The sequence below is a fragment of the Protopterus annectens genome, chromosome 12.part0 (genome assembly GCF_019279795.1).
Source record: "Protopterus annectens isolate FY-2018-M chromosome 12.part0, PAN1.0, whole genome shotgun sequence".
Classification (NCBI taxonomy): Eukaryota; Metazoa; Chordata; order Ceratodontiformes; family Protopteridae; genus Protopterus; species Protopterus annectens.
The window spans coordinates 977,452,440-977,475,815 of record NC_056746.1 but is presented as its reverse complement, the minus strand read 5'-3'; the positions used below and the strand labels follow the sequence as shown (position 1 = coordinate 977,475,815).

At 42.9% G+C, this 23,376-nt stretch overlaps 1 protein-coding gene across 4 annotated transcripts in view; it reads left to right on the top strand.

Annotated features, from left to right (window-relative positions):
* Window positions 1–23,376, top strand: part of PHYHIPL (phytanoyl-CoA 2-hydroxylase interacting protein like) — a 959,792-nt gene that overhangs the window by 635,991 nt on the left and 300,425 nt on the right. For all 4 annotated transcript variants that reach the window (XM_044090002.1, XM_044090000.1, XM_044090001.1 and 1 more), the window contains one exon: window positions 7,881–8,077. In XM_044090002.1, coding sequence (XP_043945937.1) covers window positions 7,881–8,077 — 197 coding nt within the window. The remainder of the gene's footprint in view (window positions 1–7,880; window positions 8,078–23,376) is intronic.

Below are 23,376 nucleotides of genomic sequence, written 5' to 3'. Positions count from 1 at the left end.
GAGTGGTCTCTGAACCAGGTAGTTGCGGACCAAATCTTCCGCAAATGGGGCCAACCTTGCTGCGACCTTTTTGCAACTCCCTTCAACAGCAAGTGCAGCAATTTCTTCTCTCTCCTTCCACTTCCCGGGCATTCCCCCAGAGACGCTCTAGTCCACGATTGGCCCCAGGGACTTCTTTATGCATTCCCTCCTTTCTCCCTCATACCGAAGCTAATTCAGAAGGCTACTGTTTTGGATTGCAAAATGATCCTCATTGCCCCTTACTGGCCTCGACAAATATAGTTTCCGTTCCTGCATCGCTATCTTCTCGAACAGCCTTGGACTCTGGACCTAGTTCCAGACCTCCTGATTCATCATTCGGGCGGGCTGCACCAATCCCTGCACTCTCTCCAGCTCACAGCATGGTTGCTCCACTTCCAACCTTAGCCAGGCTCCCAGATATCTCCCCCTCTGTGCGCGAAATCCTTTTGTCATCACACAAGTCAACGACCAGAAAAACGTACGCTAGTAAGTGGAAACGTTTTTCTTGCTGGGCAGAGGCAAAAAGTATAGACCCCGTTTCAGCCTCCGTACACTCCATTTTGTAATTTCTCGCGGAGCTCTTCCATGCTGGGTCCGGTTCCGCTACAATTAGAGTTCAGTTAGCTGCAATTTCAAATTTTCACATTGGCCTGTCGGAAAACAATATCATGTCCCATAAGCTGTGTAAAGCCTTTCTGAAAGGAACCACTCCGCTCAGTGAGAGATCCTCCACCACCGTGGGATCTAAATTTGATTTTAGCTTCGCTAATTTTGCCCCCTTTCAAACCTGCAGCTTCTTGTTCACTGAAGTTCTTATCTTGGAAAACACTTTTTCTGGTAGCTATTACTTCAGCCAGAAGAGTTTCGGAACTACAGGCTCTTTCTATCCGTCCCCCATACCTCGTGTTCCACAATGACAGGGTTGCTCGTAGGACTAATCCTTCCTTCCTTCCTAAGGTCTCTTCAGAGAGTAACTTGAATCAGTCCATAGACCTTCCTGTGATTTTCCCTAACCACTCCAACAGGGCGGAGTATAAGTTGCATCAGTTAGATGTTCACAGGCAACTATGCTTTTATTTACATAGAACCAAAGACATTAGAAAATCAGATCAACTGTTCCTGTCTTATGCAGTAGGTAAACAAGGTCTTCCGGTTTCCAAGGTAACCTTATCCAGGTGGTTGTCTTCTATCATCACATTCATATATCATCTCAGGAATAAAGAATTACCAGTCAAACCAAAAGGTCACTCCACCAGAGCTTTAGCCACTTTGGTGGCTTTTCAGGCTAGGTTGCCCATGGAATCTATTTGTGCTGCGGCTACATGGGCCAACCCACATACTTTCATTTTGCATTACAAGTTGGATTTGGTTTCCAAGAGTAGAGCTGATTTTGGTTCCACAGTTCTGAAGAGTCTTTTCCGATGAGCCACCCAGGATTTTAGGTGCTAGAGACGCTGTCCCAACCAGCAAGAATGAAGGCAAGATAGACAACTTAACATAAAGAAGTTATGTACCTACCATAACATTCCATGTTAGTTGTCTTCTTCTCGCCTTCTTTCCTGCGTCCCACCCTCCATCCCCCTATCCTGGTGGACCGAGAAGAGTTCCTCTTGATTTTGCACTGGCTGAGTCTTCTCTGGCTATCTCCTTCTGTTTAGTAGTCTCTCCAGTAGGATTTATGCATTCTAGGATAGGATTCATTTATTATTATGTCTGCAGTTAGACTTACCAAACGAGATCTGGGTATCTAGCGCCAGGCATCATGGTATATAGGGGAGGCCTCGAGCCAGTAAGCAGCTCTCGAGCTTTTGAAGATGGCCGAGTCGGAGCCGAGGATCGGCTCCAAACCCAACCAGCAAGAAAGAAGGTGAGAAGAAGACAACTAACATGGAACGTTATGGTAGGTACATAACTTCTTTTGCTCCTCAGCAGCCTTTACCTTATGGTCGCTGAATTATTTGTCACATTTCATGCGACTTCAGAGGGATCTCCTAAAAGAGCTAGGAGATACCCTACAAGGTGCTCAGCCGAGGACTTATCTGATAAGGTTAATTCCCAGCTTGCAACCTTAACCTCCATCTCTAAATCTTCCATGTGCCTCATATCCTATGCAGCCGATGGAGCGGGCAGGGCAGCAGGCACAGGTATAGCTCTTCGTAGACATTCCTGGATGCAACTTTTTGATGCCGAACCCTTCTGATCTTCCTTTATTGACACTCCCTTTGATGGCTCATCCTTGTTCGGGCCAAAAGTGAAAGAAACTCTCACCAGGAGCCAACAAGTTGGCAAGACTCTGTCTGCCATTGGAGTCCGTTTTTCCACCCTTACCAGACCTTATCCTAAAGGTCAAAAGCGGAAAAATTTGATTCCGTAAGTCCAAAGGAGCCTTATCTGACACTCGTGGTGATCCTTCCCCAGGGGCAGAGGTGGAAGTAACGGAAGACACCATCCACATGCCAGAGGGGGTCCGCATAACCAGGGTGACAGAGATACATTCTCTGGTAGGCCCTTCCAGCGCTCCTGAAAGGATGCCTGCCTGTCCACCTCTGGAGGCAGTCGGGGGGAGACTTTCACTGTACCCAGAAGCCTGGCTAAATCTGACTCAAGACAAATGGGTACAGCCCATTATATCCAGGGATTACAACATTCCTTTTCACTGTCCACCTCATCCATCAAAGTTTATCCAAGACATTCCACCCGGTCAAATGGATCAAGCAACACTAGAAATTCAAACATTGGTAGAAAAAAAGAGTCATCCAAGAAGTCTCCGCAGACCAACTAGGATTCGGAATTTACTCAAGGTTCTTTTTAGTTCCAAAAAACACAGGGGACTGGAGACCCATATTGGATCTCAGCAGACTAAACAAGTTGGTGAAAAAGTCCAAGTTCCAGATGGTAACACTGCAGTCTATACTCCCGTTTCTGGGAAAAGACAATTGGATGTGCTTGTTAGATCTTCAGGATGTGCACTACCACATAAAGATGGACAGGCATGCAAGAAGATTTCTACGCTTCCAGCTGGGAGCCAGTCATTACTAGTTCAGATCTCTTCCCTTTGGACTCACCGCAGCCCTCAGGGTGTTTACCAAATGCATGGCAGTAAGCATGGCTCATCTGTGGCGTCAGGGATTCCAGGTGTTTCCATACTTAGATGACCGGCTCCTATCTGCCACCACCAAGCAGCTAACTAATCTGAGCAAGAGACTTACACCATCCATCTCTTCTCAAAACTTGGCATTACTATAAATGCAGAAAAATCTGCCTTGTTGCCATCGCAGTGTATTACCTTCATTGGTGCGGATTTAAATACAAATGACATGTTAGCAAAACTTCCTCAAAAAAGGATCCAAACGTTATGCAGTCAAGTGCTTACCTTACTCAACAAGAAAAAAGTACAGGCAAGATTTTCCCTCAAAGTCCTAGGCTCTATGGCAGCGATGATAACACTACTTCCCCTGGCATGAGTTCACATGCGAATATTGCAGTGGCTACTCTTCACTCAATGGTCCATACAGGAGTTACCCATGTCTCACGATATCCTCATAACAGACTCCTGCAAGAAAGATCTACTTTGGAGGGTCCAGTCCACTCGGGTAACAGTGGGCAGACCATTTGTACTTCCCCAACCTGTCTCTACAGTAACCACGGATGCGTCCCAGATAGGGGGGGGGGGGCATTATCTGGGACAGACTAATACTATTTGCGCATCAGTGTCCTAGAGATGAGGGCAGTGCTTCTGGTGTTGCAAGCCTTTCAGAACTCTCTTCCCACAGGGACTATTGCAATTCAGACAGACAATATGTCGGTAGTATGGTACATCAACAAACATGGGGGAACCAGATCCTACCCCCTATGTCCAGAGGCCCAGAGAGTTTGGCAATGGGCAATATCTTCTCAACACTTTCTGACAGCAACGCACATCCCAGGGAAATCCACTGTTATAGCAGACAGGCTAAGCAGAGAGATTCTCATGTCTCACGAGTGGTCCCTCAATCAGGAAGTTGCGAATCAAATTTTTTTGCAAATGGGGCCAGCCTTGCTGTGATTTTTTGCCACTCTCTTCAATACCAAATGCAGCAACTACTTTGCCCTAATTTCCCCTCTGGGAGAGTCACCGAGGGGTGCACTTGTTCAAGATTGGCCCCTGGGACTTCTTTATGCCTTCCCCCCTTTTCCCTTGATTCCAAAGGTTATCTAGAAAGCAAAGTTGTTGAGTCGCAGGTTAATTCTCATTGTGCCATACTGGCCTTATCAGATTTGGTTTCCTTTTCTTTGGCCCCACCTTCAGGAGGACCCATGGATCCTGGACCCAGTCCCGGATCTTCTGACGCATCAGTCAGGAACGCTCCACCCTGCCCTCCGCAGCCTCAAGCTGACAGCTTGGCTTCTCCACTTCCGATCTTAGCCAGGCTTCCGGAATTATCCCCTGCAGTTTGTCATATTTTAGTCCCCTCGCACAAGCAGACGACTAGGAAACTTTATGCAAGCAAATGGAAGAGGTTCTCTTTTTGGGCTTACAAAAAAACACATAGATCCCTTTACAGCATCCATATCTGCAATTTTGGAATTTCTGACAGAAATCTTTAATCAAGGAGCAGCGGCAGCCGCTATTCGAGTTCAATTAGCTGCTATTTATAATAGAGACTTCGGATCTAGTGTAATGTCCCATAAACTATGCAAAATTTTCCTCAAGGGTACTTTTCTGTTAAGACCACCCTTCAGAGAACCTCCTCCTCCTTGGGACCTCAGTCTAGTGTTATCTTTGATCCTGCTTCCTTTCGAACCAGCATCATCTTGTTCATTAAAATTTTTATCTTGGAAAACACTTCCTGACAGCAATTACTTCAGCCAGAAGAGTGTTACAGTTGCAAGCCTTGTCTATCCGTCCACCCTATTTGATCTTCCACAAAGATAGTCTCTCCCTCAGAACAAATCCTTCTTTTTTACCGAAAGTTTGTTCTCATGCAAATTTAAACCAAAATATAGAATTGCCAGTGTTTTTTCCTAACTATGGCAACAAGGCAGAGTATAAACTCCACCAACTGGATGTGCATAGACAGTTGTGTTTTTACTTGCATAGGACCAAATAATTCAGAAAGTCAGACCAATTGTTTGTCTCCTGTTCAGAAAATAGAAAAGGTTTGGCCATCTCAAAAGTTACCTTGTCCAAATGGCTTACTGAGACCATCACCTGTGTCTATGATTTCCACAATAAAGAACCGCCAGGAAAAGTTAAAGGGCATTCAACTAGAGCAGTATCTACCTCCATTGCCTTTCAGTCCAGACTTCCATTGGATTCTATTTGTGCTGCCGCTACATGGGTTAACCCTCATACCTTTATTGCTCATTACAAAGTAGATGTGGCCTCCCGGAACAGGGCATCCTTTGGTTCCACTGTCCTGAAGAGATTATTCCCTTGAGTCACCCAAGAAAAAGGTGCTGGGGACTCTGTCCCAGCCAGCAAGAATGAAGGCGAGATGGGACAACATAACATAAAGAAGTTGTGCTCAGCATAACGTTCCATGTTTGTTGTCCAGTATCTTGCCTTCAGTCTTGTGTCCCACCCAGCCACCCCCCTCCTGGAGGATCTAGAGGAAATTTCTCAAAATTGGCAGATAAGGTCTGATTCCCTTCTTGCCTTTTCTTAACTTTATGACAATATGTTTCATATGTTATCTTTTTGGATATTGAATATAGGATAGGAACTTTTCTCCCTCAAACGAGATGTGGGTATCAGCCACTAAGCGCCATGGAATAGGACTTGGCCTCGAGCCAGTAGAAACTCTTGAGCTTTGGTATACGGCCGAGTTGGAGCAGAGTTTCGGCTCCGAACCGAACCAGCAAGACTGAAGGCAAGATTCTGGACAACAAACATGGAACGTTATGGTGCGTTCATAACTTCTTTTTTTTTTATAAATCAAAAACAACTTTCAGGTTCAGGCAACAGGGCATACCATGTATTAGTTTGTAGTTTTTAGGAGCAACTGCTAAAACAATTCAGAGTGAGGTCAACGTGGAAGATGGCTTTTAGGCATTAATTAGGTTCATAGGTGTTTACTAGGCTAATGACCACAAGGGTCTTTTTAAGCCTAGCCATGCATCCCAAATTTCTCACAAGTTGTGGTACCCTTGATGAGGACCTTATCAACAAATATATAGGTAAACTCCAAACACTTGACCATACTCGGGTTAGATTTGTCAAAGGGAGATTATGCCTGTTAAAGCTAGTGGACTTCTTTGAGACAGTCACCAAGGCCCTGGATGAGGAGAAATCTGCACAAACAGCCTACCTAGACTTAGTCAAGGTGTTTGACACTATCCCTCACTCAGGCATCATTGACGAACTCACCCAGCTATGTAGCAACCCTTATATTGTTAGATGGGTCGCTAAGTGGCTCACTGATAGAATCCATATAGTCAAAACAGGGGAACCCACCTCCAACAGCAGACCTGTAACCAGTGGTGTTCCACAGGGGTCAGTTCTGGAACCTCTGCTGTCTGGAGAAGTGCAAGCAAAAACTAAAGGTCTGTGGCTGACAAAGGTTTGCTGATGATTGCAAACTTGGAGTGGTCATATACTCTCCAAATGATATCAACATCCTACAAGAGGGTCATGGCCTTAAACTCAATGCAAAAAAAAATGTATTATCCCTTTTGGTAAGAGAGATGCCCTGCTAACTACCACATCAGCAGCTGCACCTTAAGTACATACTCAGTGGTGAGAGCCCTTGCACACGGGAGTGACAGCAACCTTACCTTTGAATACCATGTCTCCACAGTGGTAAGAAGAGCATTTTATATTGCTCATCTCATAAGTAAAAGCATTGCCTCCAGAAGAAAAAAGTTATAACCTCCCTGTATGCTTCCCTCATCAGACCAATAATCGAGTACAACGCGCCTTTTGGTATGTACCTTTCCAAGCACCTGTAGCAATTGGAGAGACCACAAAGTTTCCTCACAAGGAAAATTCAAGGTCTTCAGAATCTGTCCTATGTGGATCATCTGAAATTGTTGTCACTTTATTCTGTATCATACAGACTACTCAGGGGTGATCTCTGCCTGGCATGCAAGGCAATCTCTGACCATGCTTTATTGGCAATCTGCAAATCCGTAAATCAAATTGTACATGGGTTACTCACTCTAAAGACGTTAACATGGTATGTGACATTAATAGAACCTGCTAGGGGGACAAATTTGTCTTCCAGAGATTACCATACCTTTGGAGCAAACTCCAACTTCATGTCAAACAGAGCACCTCATTGGTTCTTTTCAAACTCAATCTGGACAATTGGATTGGTAACCATAACTTCACCCCAGGGGTTCCACTTCTGCCCCTCTTGGACAGGGGCAGTAGCTGCTAATTGTGTAAATAAGGCTAGAACTTGGCTAGGCTTGTAAGGGCCCTAGGGCCGTTACCCTAGTAACTTCCTGTGATCCATGATCCTGTGTTTCATTAGGCCTTATAAACTGGAACGTGATGATAAAAAATGGTCTTACCTAACAAATGCAAAAGTTATTCTGTCATTTAGGGGGGTGAAGTAATGTCTAACCATACAAAATGCACAAATATTTTAGCCTTTTTTCAGGATTAATTTTGTCATGACCATTGCTTATGTTAGTAGGAGTTAAGTGTGTGCTTGCTCTTAGCAGTGTTGCTGAGAAATAAAGCAGGTCTGTACTTCATGCTTGTAGTATATTATGATGCAATTTTTAAACAGCATTTTGAGTCATAGTTTTCTCATAATGCAATTTGTAAACATTTTGAGTCAACCTTGTGTGTCTATATTTTTGTACAGAATGCAAGTTCTTGTAATGCCCGAGTGCTATTAAGTTTTAATGTTTTTTTTTTTTTTCTACAGGTAATAAATCTCTAGATAGTGGAATTGCTGAGATGGAGGAGCTTCCAGTTCCACAGAATATCAGAATAAATAATATCACATGTGATTCCTTTAAGATCGCATGGGAAATGGATCCAAAATCAAGAGACAGAATTACGCACTACTTCATTGACTTGAATAAGAAAGAGAACAAGAATTCAAATAAATTCAAACATAAGGTATACACTACTTAGTGACTTACTGTGCTTTTGCAGAGTATGAACCTGAATCTGAATTCATCTTTCTGGAGAATCTTTACTGTTAAATTGATGTTGATTCCAAAAGTGGAATCCAGTATGATACTGCTTAAGAGGGAACATAACAGGCAGCATCGTTCCGAAATCAGTATGAGTTAATCCACGTGAGGTACAAGCCTCTTAGGCTGTTATGTATGCTCATACATTTTATAGGGGTTAAAGATCATATGCATACCTGAATGCTTTTCTCTGGAAAAAGTTGATGCAATGTCAATTTTCATTCATTCCTCAGCAGTTGGGTTCGAATCCAGCTCAGCTGTTTTTTACAGCTCGTGGCCACTAAAACTCTCGAGCTGATCTCTTACCCATAGTACTCTATCCCATAACATACCTCAGATCTCATTTGCTGCTTTCTCATTCAGATGTAGTCAGTCTGAGCTGTCAGGCGTTGGTGAAGTTAGTTAAGTAGAAATTTTTAGTAGCTTAGCTATAGGTTCTTACTGTTTTCTATTTTATATATATATATATATATATATATTTATATATATATATATATATATATATATATATATATATATATATAAATAAATGTGTGTATACCTATATCCTCCCTACCTACACTGATTGTTGGTATTTATTTCTCTCCCCTTCCCTTTCTTACCATCGTTAGTAGCTCCCCCCCTTCCCTTTTATACAATCATCAGTAGCTTCATTATTATTATTATTATTTTACATTTGTTAACCGGGATAGTCCAACTGGATACAAGTCCATTTTCAGCGGAGGCCTGGGGAGAAAAGCTCCACATTGCAAATAATTGACACTTAAGTATGTAGTTACATAGAAATCTAAACATTTAAGAAATCACTAATAATTTATAGTCAAGGTTCCATCTAAATGAAGCAAACATTGTGGGTTTATGGTATTCATATACAGAGATAACATTATACATCTTTGAAGTGTGTAAGAGAGAAAGACATGTATTTCAAGGCTGAATGTAAGGATGACAGTTAAGATAAAAGGTGGTTAGCTAAGAAGGAAAGTTGTTGTGAATAGAATATAGAGGGGGAGAAGAGCGTAGGCTCGGAATGGGTAGGAAACAAGCTATCTTCCTGATAATAGGATTCTAAAGTTTGTAGAGAAGTGTATGTTGTTTGGGTGGGGGAAGGTTATTAATGGGTATTTCACCTCTGTGAGCTATGTTTATCTTACCTTTGTCTTATTTTATTATTTTTTTGGGTTAGTCTAGGTAGAGACATGGACATAACTATGTTTTTCTTACCTATTTGTTATTTTTTGGGTTAGTCTGGGTTTAAACATGGACATAGCCAATCCCTGTTTAGATACATCTTTAGGGATATTTTAAATTGGGGCAGGGAGGATATAATCGTTAGTTCAGCAGGAAGGGAGTTCCATTTTTTCCAGCAGAGTTGGAGAATAATGATTGTCCAGCTGAGTTGTTGGCTTTGGTTGATTGTATTAGCATTCTGTTGGATGAGCGGAGGGATGCTAGGTTGCTGTAGGTGGTAATAATATTAGGTAGAATGGGAGTACTGGTAGGTAGGTAGAGGGTTTTATGAATAACTATGAGTTGGTTATAATGGAGCTGATTGGGTAGTTCTAGCCAGCCTAGTTTGTGAAGATGTTGACAATGGTGGGTTCTATAGGCTGACCCTGTGGCAAATCTAGCTATATTGTTATAGGAGGTAGTGATTTTGTTAAGATTTGATTTACTTAGATTTGTAAGGATGGGCAAGGCGTAGAGAAGGGTTGACAGCAGATGTGTCCGAGCTATGGCACTTCTGGCAGATGGGGTTAAGAATTGTTTAATCCTATACAAGGAGCCTATTTTTTTGTTAACTGTTTTTATGGTTTTGTCTATATGGCCGTCATACTTCAGATTATTATCAATGATTACTCCAAGTAGTTTAGTGTAAGGATCAGGGGAGATTATGGTGCCATTGTTAGATGAGATTGTAATTATTGGCAATGTTAACTTACGGGTAGCGGAGAAAATAAGAAGTTTGGTTTCGTTTGGGTTAAGCAGGTGACAACGATTATTCAGCCAGTTCTCTACTTTATTGAAGGTGATTTGGGATGGGGATTGTAGTTCTGTGGGAGTGGAGGCAGAGCAGATAAGTGTGGAGTCGTCAGCATACTGTATACAAGTTGTATCTGGGATAACTTTGGGTAGGTCATTAATGAAAATAGAGAAAAGGAGGGGACCCAGTATAAAACCTTGGGGTACTCCAAGGTTGACAGGTAGAAGGGGGGATAGATTGTCTTTCCATAGAACAGTGTGTTGTCTGAATGAAGGTAAGAGTGGAACCAGTTGATTACTGGGTTTTCTAAGGAAAGTGATTTTAGAGAGTCTAGGAGTAGGTGGCAATTTACCATGTTGAATGCTTTTGAAAGATCGAGAAAGAGGGCAGAAAAGAGCTTATTCTGATTGCGGTTGTGATTTATTGTGTGAGAAAAGGAGAGAAGGGCAGTAGTTGTACTATGTGCAGGTCTAAATCCGTGCTGGGTTGGTGCTAGACTATTCTGAGTAAGGTGTGTTAGAATTTGCTTGTGTATGTATTTTTCCATTATTTTGGCTAAGGGAGATGGTATGGCTATAGGTCTGTAGTTAGAGAGTTCTGTGGAGTTTCCCCCTTTATGAAGAGGAATAATGTGAGAGATTTTCCAGATGGAGGGGATGTAGTAGGCTTTGTGGATAGTACGGTTGATTAGGATGGAGACAGGGTATGCTATTTCATTAGCGGACTTTTGCAGAAAATCTGCAGGAAGTAGGTCTGCTGCCAGAGTGGTAGGTTTTAGTTTCTTAAGCAAGGATTTAATATAGTCAGTGGGTATAGGAACAAATTTTAAGGGAGGGATATTTGCCTGAGTGGGTGTGGTTGTAGTAGAGGAGATGGGAAATAGGTTGTTAGCTAGGGACTGGACTGTTTCCATAAAGAAAGTATTAAAGGTCTTTGCAACACACTTAGGGAGGTAGCTGTAGGGTAGCTGAGGGGGTGGGGGTTGTGGATTTGCCTGGGTGGAGCAGTTTATTCTGACATGACCAGAATTTTTGGGGTTTATTGTGGTGTTTTTGCTGTATATTGAAATAGTAGTTTTGTTTGTCTAACACAATAGACCTTTTTGTTTCATTTCTCATTTTTTTGTATCTAATGTGGGCTTGTGGGCATTTGGTGGCTCTCCAGGAGGTCCATGCTGTGTTTCTAGCAATAAGATTTTGTCTAGTACTATTGGTTACACATGGAGCAGTTTTGTTTTTGGTTTTGATTGTTCGTGTAAGAACATGCCTGTCTAAGATGGCAAGGAAACTAGCATTGAATTCTGAGACTGCTTCTTCAAGGGGAAGTACTTTAAGACTGACCCATTTGCATGAGTTAAGTTCGGCTTGGAAACAAGTTAGGCTAAGGTTCTTTGTATACGTAAGGGTTTTAAAGGTAGTTTGTTGAGACATGTCATCCTTTTTTCTGATTATATAGGTTAAGAAGTGGTTGCTCATGTCCTCAGGTAGGGTACCTGATTTGTATAACCGAGGGTTGTTATTTATTAAGATCCAATCTAGGATACTTTCCTTATTGTTGGGTTTATTGATTCTAGTGGGGAAGTAATTATCTGGGAGAAACCATGTAAGTTGATATGGATGGTAGGTAAGTTTGATGAACATGTTAGCCAGTTAATATTGAAGTCCACGAGAATGATTGTTTCTTGAGGGGTGGTTAATGGATAACCATTGGAGGGTGCATTCTAATGTGTCTATGTTGTTGCCTGGGGGAATATAGGTACATACTATGTTTAAAGATTTATGTTTAAGTTGAACTTTTGCGATGATTGTTTCGGAGTTGGAAGTTGTTAGTTCTTGTGGGGGTATAATTGTGGATACCTCAAGAGTGGATTTATAAAGGATGGCTACTCTGCCTCCTTTTGTACTTTCCAGTCCAGTCTTGTTATATTGTAGTTGGGGGGTATAATTTCATTATCAGGGATAGTGAGTTTGAGCCAGGTTTCTGTAAGACAGAGTAGATCAGGGGAGTGCATGTCCAGGATGGAATGCAAATAGTGGATTTTCTTATTTATACTTCTAATATTTAGGTGACAGACTAGAAATGAGTTAGGGGCATCATATGAGCTTCTTAGGTTAGAAGAAGTACTATTTGTGGGGTTAGTAGTAGCCTGTGAGTTTGGTCCTGGGTTAGGGTGGATATCGCCGTTGGCTGTTAGGGTAAGTAATATACTCCTTATGAGTTTGGTGATCTTTAGTAGGAGTTGGTGATAGTTTTTAGCTCTAGAGTTTAAATATGTAGGTCGTATGGGGCGGAGAGCTTTTGGAGTAGTGGAATTGGAGATGAGGTAGTATTTGTGTGGGGGTGTGTGGTTGGATACTAGGGTGGTAATTGAATTAGGATGTTGAGTGTTAGGTAGATGGTGGAATTCATAGGCGGCGAGAAGATAAAGTATGAGAAGTGGGGGTATGAGGTGATGTGGTCTAGGTTGTGGAGATAAGGTGCGAGTTAATGGAGACATTATGGGGGTAAGATAGTAATTGGGATAGAGAGCATGTTTGTGGTAATAGAAGAGAGTGAGTTTTGATGGGTTGGGAGTGGGAGTTGGGTGTACAGGAAGGAAGAATTGTAGTTGGAGGAATGTGATGTGTGGGAGTGGCAGAATAATTAGGGGGTGTGGTTAGGGTAGTATAAATGTAGGAGTACTGGGGGCAGGTGGGACTTGGGGGCAGGGTAGGGGAGCGGAGTGAGCTCGCAGGGTAGGGGAGCGGAGTGAGCCCGCAGAGCGAACGGAGCAGGAAGAGCCAGTGAAGAACGAAAGTTTGGGAAAACAATCAGTGAAGTGCTGACTGTTAAGGTAAGTTTAAGGGGAGATAGTAGGTTGTGCAGTTGAGAAAGGTTTAGTAAAAAAGGGGGTATAGTGGGTCTACCAGATAGATACATGTATTAGGAAGTGAATGTCTGAGATCTATAATTTAAGATTGGAAGATAGTTGTTCAAGGAGATTAGGCCTGGGAGGAGAGTGCCAACTAGTGGGCAAAGGCTGTCCTGCAGCCAAGGCTACTTGCATAGCTAGCAGATCTAGTGGGAAAGGGAGGCTAACTCAGGAGTTGTATGAAGAGGCTGTAAGAGGGGAAGGTATGGAAGTAGGGAGGAGAGAAGGTTTAGGCTGCTGGCCGTCCTGGCTAGGGAGTGTACAATAGACACCTGGGATTATATAAGAAGAGTAATATTTACAAACAGTGGTTTAAAACATACTTTCTTATATCCTTGAGGGAATGATGCCCAGAGAAAGGTTTGGATATTTTCCTTAGCTTGGGAATGAGGCAGCAGTCTTATACAGGGCAATAAAGTCAAAAGCTAGTGCAGGTCAGGCAGGTTGGATAGCTGGATACATGAAGAGAGAGAGAAAAATAATGGTGAGGTATGCTGTAGGTCGGACACACTTTCTAAGCAACTCAGCTACTAAAGAGAGTGCATATGTAATCACTTATCCAGGTATACATTAGTTAGTCTTCCAAAATATTCAATGAGGTTAACACAATAAGGTAAATGCAGTTTTCAAGTGATATACACACAGTAGGGATCAAAGTATCAGTATAACAACAACTATACAGTTCCTAGAAAAAGCCGTACAAGGAATACACTATACATCAATATACATCATGGTGGAGATAACAGTTGCCCAGCATGGTGAAAGAGGTAGGAGATTCATGTGTAACTGTTGGCTGAAATACTACATGTGTTCTCTTGTTAAGAAGAACAGAAATTTACCTAAATTTAACATGTATGGGGCCACCCTATCATGAACACTAACGTAATTCAGCATTTTAGCGCTAAAGAGTACTAATACAGCTTCAGTGTCCTATTGTATATCAGGTATACCAAAAATATATGTAAACCACACACTACGGAGCGATAATCTAACCTGGTGTTTTCTTGTTTTAAAAAGTACTGCTTCCTCTTAGATTATCAGTTAAGTTCCAAAGCATACGCGGTTTGCTTCACAGAGGACACTACTTCCACATGCTATGTTACTTGTAGTGTTAGAACAGCGTCAGTGATGGTGAGGTGTAGATTAAATCTAATTCTTTCATTTATTTCCTAAGGATCCAATCTATGTGCAGTCCCCATACAAAAAAACAGTACCTTGCTGTGGCGTTTCAGGTTTTAAGCTACAGCCCCTTAGTTGGTTAATAGTTTGCTGTAACAGCCCTTGCATGTACTGTAGTAGATGCTTATAAACGCTACCCTAACTTCCCGTTCCTGTGTAGGCATAAAACAACCTCTTACTGTTACTTTTAAAAAACACTCCGGCAGAATTACTCAACTGCTTGCAGCAAATGCTTAAGTGCTACTCTAACTTCCCGTTCCTGTGTAGACATAAAGCAACCTCTTACTGTTAATTTAAAATACTAATCTGGCGCAATTAATCTTCTGTGAGTGTAACTCTACAAAGCTTTGATAATGCCTGTTAGAAAAGAACCATTACTCCCTACATTAGGAACGCAACATATTGCTAGTTCATTCAGTAACGCTCATCAGCGCCATGTGCTACAATCATACAAACATAGGTGCTGACTGAGATACAGCAGCTAGTGCATCATTACAAATGTAACATTATAGCATTTAGCTATGCATAAACCGTTTCTATCACTTTAGTAAGCAGTATATGTCTCTTTAAACAAATAATGCAACAATAGGAATCGCTTACTCAAGGTGTGGACACCGGAGGCAGGAGCGCACAGCAGCCGAGAGGTGAACTAAGATATAAAGATGGCGCCACTTGGGGTTAGGTATATTTATGGGTTAGGTGAGGAAATAGGTAGATGGGGGAGGAGTATGATAGGTTAGTGCAAGTACAGACCGGATGTGATCAGAACTCTGCACCAGTAGGGTAGGCTGGAAAAAAATGAAGCTTATTGTGCTTCACTAAACTAATTTAGTTAGGCTTCAGAAAGGAGGGTGGTGCAAGGAATGAGGGAAAGAGCAGAAACATAGGTAGGCAGGACTATGAATGGGATTGTTTTAGCAGGGAGGTAAATGAATGATGCAAGGTAGATTAAGAAAGCTGAGTAAGAGCCAGTGAAGGACTAAATTTTGAGAAAACAATCAGTGGAGTGCTGACTGTTAAGGTAAGTTTAAGGGGAGATAGTAGGTTGTGCAGTTGAGAAATGTTTAGTAAAAAAGGGGGGGGTATAGTGGGTCTACCAGATAGATACATATATTAGGAAGTGAATGTCTGAGATCTATAATTTTAGATTGGAAGATAGTTGTTCAAGGAGATTAGGCCTGGGAGGCGAGTGCCACCTAGTGGGCAAAGGCTATCCTGCAGCCAAGGCTACTCGCAGGGCTAGCAGATCTAGTGGGAAAGGGAGACTAACTCAGGAGTTGTATGAAGAGGCTATAAAAGAGGAAGGTGTGGAAGTTGGGAGGAGAGAAGGTTTAGGCTGCTGGCCGTCCTGGCTAGGGAGTGTATAATAGACACTTGGGGTTATATAAGAAGAGTAATATTTACAAACAGTGGTTTAAAACATACTTTCTTGTATCCTTGATGGAATGATGCCCAGAGAAAGGTTTGGATATTTTCCTTAGCTTGGGGAAGAGGCAGCAGTCTTTTACAGGGCAATAAAGACAAAACCTAGTGCAGGTCAGGCAGGTTGGATAGTTTCTTGTATCCTTGAGGGAATGATGCCCAGAGAAAGGTTTGGATATTTTCCTTAGCTTGGGGGAGAGGCAGCAGTCTAATACAGGGCAATAAAGTCAAAAACTAGTGCAGGTCAGGCAGGTTGGATAGCTTCTTGTATCCTTGAGGGAATGATGCCCAGAGAAAGGTTTGGATATTTTGCTTAGCTTGGGAAAGAGGCAGCAGTCTTATACAGGGCAATAAAGTGAAAACCTAGTGCAGGTCAGGCAGGTTCGATAGTCAAGGTGTGGACACCGGAGGCAGGAGCACACAGCAGCCGAGAGGTGAACTAAGATATAAAGATGGCGCCACTTAGGGTAGGTATATTTATGGGTTAGGTGAGGAAATAGGTAGGGGGGGGTATGGTAGGTTAGTGCAAGTACAGACCAGATGTGATCAGTACTCTGCACCAGTAGGGTAGGCTGGAAAAAGATTAAGCCTATTGTGCTTCACTAAACTAATTTAGTTAGGCTTGAGAAAGGAGGGTGGCACAAGGAATGAGTGAAAGAGCAGAAACTTAGGTAGGCAGGACTATGAACGGGATTGTTTTACCAGGGAGGTAAATGAATGATGCAAGGTAGATTAAGAAAGCTGAGTAAGAGCCAGTGTGGGACTAAATTTTGAGAAAACAATCAGTGGAGTGCTGACTGTTAATGTAACTTTAAGGGGAGATAGGTTGTGCAAAATGTTTAGTAAAAAAGGGGGGTCTAGTGGGTCTACCAGATAGATACATATATTAGGAAGTGAATGTCTGAGATCTCTAATTTTAAGATTGGAAGATAGTTGTTCAAGTTTCTTTTATAAAAAAAAATATTTTGCTGTCTTTCCTTATTCCTTTAGATAGTTTTACAATGAAAAATGGCAGAATAGCTTTCAGGCTTTAAAAAATGTAAGCAGTGTGGGCATAAACTTCCTTTGTCTGATTTGCACAGTCTGTGTGTCTGTTGCTTAGCCCCTGATCATTTAAAAATTGACTGTGACATCTTTAAGCTGTTTAATCCTCGAGCAATTGTAGATCGCAAAAATAAGTTACTTCTAAAAGGTCTCCTTCCTAAGACCTTTTTGGAGTCACTATCCGGAGCACAACCCCTTAAATAGGACAAGAAAGAGCACAGGAAAAGGCCATCAGGTCCGCCTGGATCTTCTACTCCATCTTCGGAGCAATTGGCATGAGATGTCAGATCTGCTTCTTCGGACCCAATAGCATTGCATCCAGAGCACTTACCCCGAACAAGGTATGCATTATGCATGGATCCTCTGCCTTCTAGAGTGCCATCCTAGTTCTTGAAGAGACTCCAGCATTCCAGGTCCCCATCAATTGCCTCATCCTCTCATTCTTCCAGGAGCCTGAGAGAAACGGATGTGGATAGGATGATAAGGAAATTCTTCTTGGAGCAGATTCAGATTGGAGTTCTCCTGGCTCCTACCCCCTCGGGTTCATAGAACTTTACGAATACCACCCCTCCAATCTCGGCTCCTTCTCTGAACCAACCCATAGTTTCAGAGCCCTTGGAACTGAGTCTTCCGAGACCATCTGTGTCAGATCTGAAGATTGTTGTATCTTCGGCTCTGATACTTTTTCTGTCTGAGTGCACCAGCTCCATGTGTGTCGGAGCAGGGCAACTCTCGGAGCTGAAGCGTCATTGTCAGTTGAGGTGTTAGAGTCGACTCCAGAGTTATCAGAGCCATCTCTGTCCCTTGGAGCCTTGGCAGTGGACAGCTCTTCTTCAGATTCTGCCTTGGGTAGATGGCCTTCAGGTCAGTGGGAGCCGATGGGCTGGAAGCATGTCTTCTCGGCACCATCAGCCTCCTTTTCCCCAGGCACTCTACCTTTGAGGTGGTAGAGAGAATATTCTCTGCTTCTGGAGGACAGATGTTTCTACCCCATCTCGGATCACCCTTCTGGATCCCATATGTCTCTATGCCTTGAGCCTCTTCATTCTACTCCACAGGGACAGCCAGCCTAAAGTCACCAGGCTACCCAACAGGGTATTTTTGTTTCTTCAGATACCTCTCCGGAACATCCCACCAAAGAAGTCCCTAGGAAGAGAAATTGCACGAGGAGGCACTTAGACCGTCCTCAAGAGTCCGTCACTGAAGATACTAATTTTGATGAGGGGGAAGGGTCTCCGAGATCACCAGCATCCTCAAACAAAGGGGTGGTTGGTCTACTGATAAACCTTCCCAAGAGAAATCAGTATTCCTAGAAGCCTTTGGATCTGGCCTGGCTACCTCCTGGGTGACTTCACGCACTAAAAGCTCATTGATTTAATCTCTAGGCAAGCGTGGAAGGAAACTGATCCCCAAGAGACCAGACAGGATTCTGGCACCACTGAAATGAAGAGAGTTTTGGAGTAAGGTAATACCAGTGGATGCCATGGTCATGGTGGCAGCAGCAAAGAAAGAACTTGCAGAACAGTGTTCATCTGTCCATCCCCCCTAACAGAGAGTCCAGAGCCTTGGACAGATTTGGGAAGCGTGAATATGCTTCAGTGACCTTTGCAGTCAGGTCGCCGAATTATGTAGCACATTTCATCAGGTTGCAGATAGATTTGATTAACTCATTTCCTCCAGTAAAGCTCTCTTCAGTGTGTATCTTTAACTCCTAGTGGGTGTAGCTTGAACGTTTAAAAAATGAAGTTATCACCTTACAGTTCAAACAGATATTCATATCTCTGGCACCGCAAGTGTTACTGGAAAACTGTAAATGGCAAACTATTCAGGATAAATTAATCGTTACATTGGTGGCCTTCATTCAGTTTAATGCTTTAAACTGGATTTTGTAAGCCAGAGAAAGACAGTGAATATTAGTTTTGTAATGTTATATAAACAGCTTATGATATGTCAGTAACTATTCAAGCAAGACATATACTGCCAGTAGGATTTTCTTCATATAGCTTTGAGCTTTCATATGAGGCTATGCAAGTGTCTGTGTTATCTGAATGTTGAAATATTTAGAGAAATATGAAAATTATTACACTGCAAATAAACAGTATACAAACAATATTCAGTATCTATTTATGTGCATTAGACAGAGGTGAAATATCAGTGTAATTGTGTTGGCCATCATGTATGCTTTAAGATGAAATTTTAGATACCTTGTATATAAGCATGGTTTTGGAATTATTAATGCAAATATGAACAAGCAATTTTTACACCTACAGGTGTCAGTAGGCGTTAACTGCAGAAAACACCTGGAGGCATACCTGGCTGTAATGAGTTAAGGAACTCTCCAAATCCCTCTCTTGGACCAGTACTTCTGAGGCGCAGAGCTCTGTTGTCTCACAGTTGGCTACCCTCCAGTCAATCACAAATTCATCCATGAAGCTCATTTCACATGTAGCTGAAGGTACCTCAAGGACAGAGAGTTCAAGCATTTCCATTAGGAGGTGTGCCTGAATGTGCTTGTATGATTTTGTGGAGCCCTTCAAGTCCTCATTCGTCAATGCACTTTTGACGACAGTTCATTGTTTGGCCATAAGGTGAAGGATACATTCTCCAGGTGTGAGCAAGATGGAAAGATCTTTTCTGCAGTTGGTGTACATTTTTCAAACCCTCAAAGAACCTTCTCAAGGAATCAATAAGGTGGTTGAAAGATGTGGTTCAGAAAATCCCCGGGACCTTTCCAAGATCCATGTGGAGATAGGTCACCCAGGGACAGAGGAGGGAACTGAAATAGAAGATGCCACCCACACGGTAGAGGAGGCCCGCAGAACCAGGGGTCCAGAGATTCTTTTTCTGACCAACCCTATTAGTGCTCCTGAAAGAAGGCCCAATTGTCCACCTCTGAAGGCAGTTGGGGGTCATCTATCCCTGCAGCAAAGACTCTGGCTAGACATTACAAAAGATACGTGGGTGCAGAGGATTATTTCCAGAGGTTATATAATTCCCCTTTCCCTTCCCCCTCCCTTAAAAGCCAACAAAATTCCCGATGTTCCACCGTGTTAGAGGAAATCAGCAGAAATAAAAAAAAAGCTGCTACAAGAAAGAATCATCCAAGAGGTCCCTCCAGGCCAAATAAAATCCGAAACTTACTCAAGATTCTTTTTAGTGCCAGAGAAAGCAGGAGACTGGAGACCAATTTTAGATCTCAGCATCTGAACAAATCAGTTCAGTATACAAAGTTCTGGATGGTCACCATTCTGTCCATTTTGCCTTTCCTGCACAAGGAAACTGGATGTGCTCAGTGAATCATCAGGATGGGTACTATCACATAAAAATGAACAGACGATCCAGAAGATACCTATACATGTTCATCGTGTTTCACTGTTGCAGTCATGACTGTAGGGTTCTCCCCTGCCGGCAGGCAGTCCTCTGTTGGCCAGAATCCCAAAGTCTGGGTCTGGCGTCGGCTGTTCAGCCATGCTCCCTGACGTCAGAGCGCCAGGAGTACAAAGCCGACAGCCGATGCCATGTTCTCCAGTCTTTCTTGCCGTGTGGTGATAGCAGTTCGCAAGTGCTGGTCGGCTGACTCCTGACAATTTTTTCTGAACAAACTTCAGTCCGAAGACTTTTTTCTCCTACTCAAAGCTAAGTACCCCATTGGAGAAACTTTTTTCTTGCTCCAGTCTGATGTCAGAAAAAGTTAATTGTATTTCATATGGGAAGCAAATACCTCATAAGGATTTTCATTCTTACTGTATTCCTTGCTTAGGCCCTGACCACGACGTAGCTAGTTGTCAGTTTTGTGCTAGATTCAATCAACGTACAATTAAACGTAGGTACGATTTTGCATTTCATTACTTCGGTAGGCGTTTTAATTACAAAATGTCAGTTCACAAACAACGCAAGGACAAAGACAGGCCTCCGAGGTCCAAATCAGACGATATCGTACATGCAGAGCCAGCTTCAGGTTCGGCCATCGTCAGTGAGGCGCTTTTGCAGCCCCTGTCGTCGGCCATTTCGGAACCGATGGCTGAAACGGACTCCCACGAGGAGCCAACTAGGCCTTTGAATATTTCTGTTGCAGGACCTTCGGACAATGTTCCTTCAGATGGGTCTGGAGCCGCTGTGCAGGTACCGGCTTCCGAAGGGGTTTTCAGGCCTACTCAGCTTCTAATAAAGGCAAAGCCAAAGACAAAGGCAAAGACTCCTTCCAAACCAAAGACTGCAACCCAGGCCTCTTCTGATCCGGCTCCCAAGTCACAGAAACAGTTACTTAAGATGGCGGAGGACTTACTTACTATGATTAGGGGTTCACATCCCCCTCCAGATAAAAGGCCAAGGCAGGAAGTTTATTATGACTCCTCTGATCAGGCTTCTGTTTCTTCAGTTTCTCCTTCTGACCAGGAATATTCTTTCCCTCCTTATGAGGATTCTGATGCTGAGGAATCCATTCCTTCAGCTTCTCCCCCTGAGGATTTCTCTTTTGGGGAAACTTTGCATGAAATGAGGGAACATTTCCACTGGGAAGGACAGGAGTATTCAGAATCTAAGAAAAGACTAAGGGATTTTCTTCTTCTTCCCCAACATAGACCCCTGGCTATTCCTCCTATTTTGGATATTGTGGATGATGCCTTTTCGGAGGCTAACTTAACCCCTGACTCTTTTCCTCCAGCTCCTGTTAAGCCTGACAGATATTACAGGGTTCCTGATTCCCACCAGTTTTTATACAAGAACCCTACTGCTGACCCTGAAACCATTTCTCAGGGTCCTAAGGGCGTTAAGTCCACTTCTCCTAAAAACCCCATTCCCACTGAGAAGGATTCCAGATCTTTAGAAAGATGGGGCAAAAAAGTGTACACTTCTGCTACTTTATCTATTAGGGCTTTAAACTGTCAGTTTCATATGCTGAAATACCAGAAATTTCTCCTGTCTGTTTTAAAACAAAAGCTAACTTCTATTTCTGCCTGTGCAGATGATAAGGAATTACATGACTTAATGCATGCCACTGAACAAGTTGGGAAGCATGGTTTACACTGTGGATTTGATGCCTTGGAGGCTTCCTGTAGGGTTGCTGCCTCTGGCACAGTAATTAGAAGTCATGCATGGTTAAAGGAACAAAATTTGCCAGATCAAGTAAAAGCTAAATTATTGGATGCTCCTGTTCAGCATAATGTTTTGTTTGGATCTAAAGCTGAAGAGGTGATTAAAAAGATGGAGGACAAGGCAAAATCCATGCAAACAGTTAAAGATTTCTTACAAGTACAGCCACCCAGATTTAGTAGGAATTGGCCTACAAAAATTGGTCCTTTCCCAATTCAGACAGGCCTCAGAGGGGTAGATACAGACGCTCCCGAGGAAGGCCTCAAACGCAAGCCTCTTATAGACCAAGACAGTGGACTGCTTCCACCCCTAGGGGAGGAGAGGACAGGTCGCAAGCTCATAGGAAACAGACTCAATGACTCCCTCTGTTGGGCTGCAGGAACTTCTTGCCTGGAAGCCCCTCTCGGAGGAAAACTTTCTCTTTTTCACCTAAATTGGACTCCTATAACCCAAGACAAGTGGGTTCTGGATGTGGTTTCAAGAGGTTACAAATTCCATTTTCATACTCTACCAAGGCCAAGAGGATGGCCAGATCTTCCAAAACATCAATGGACAGAGGCCTTAAACCAGGTGGAAGCTCTTTTGGCTATGAAAGCCATAGAACTAGTTCCACTTTCAGAGATGGGACAAGGTTTTTACTCAAGGCTCTTTCTAGTCCCCAGGAAGCAAAATTCATGGAGACCCATTCTGGATCTGTCAGTCTTGAACACTTTTCTAGAGATACCAAAATTCAAGATGCTTACTCTACAGCAGCTACTTCCAATGCTGACCAAAAATGCATGGATGGTAACTTTGGATTTAAAGGAGGCATATTTACACATTCCCATCAGGCAGGAACACAGAAAATACCTCAGGTTCAAGGCCGGATCGAGGCACTTTCAATTCTCTGCGCTGCCCTTTGGATTGTCTACTGCGCCCAGGGTCTTCACCAAATGCCTGGCTCCAGTAGTAGCTTGTTGCAGACTCAAGGGAATTCAAATTTACCCTTATCTGGACAACTGTCTTATTCAGGCAGACAGCAAGGATGTCTTACTCCAGCATCTACAGTTTGTTCAGAATCTTCTCAAGTTCCTGGGATTCACTGTAAACATAAAAAAGTCAAATTTGACACCCTCACAACAGATAATTTTTCTGGGCGCTTCTCTAAACACAACAACCCAGATGGCATTTCTGACATACGAAAAACAGTTACAGCTGGCTTCAACTTTCAAAACCTTGGCAACTTTAACTCCGCTATCTGCAAGGAGATTCCTGCAGGCTTTGGGTTACATGGCCTCCTGCATCCTTCTCTTACCATATGCAAGACTACATATGAGGAAAATACAGTGGTACCTAAAAAGTGTATGGTCTCAGCATTGCCACAGTTTAGACATACTGATCTCCGTCCTGCCTTGTCTTCAAAAGGAATTCCTTTGGTGGTCCAAGGCATGTACTCTAAACAAAGGAAAACCCTTCTGTCTGCCTCCTGCCACTCAGATACTAACCACGGATGCCTCAGATTATGCATGGGGAGCCCATTTTCAAGGCAACTGTCTGCAGGGCCTTTGGACAAAGGATCAGAAGCACCTGCATATCAATTTAAAGGAAATGTTAG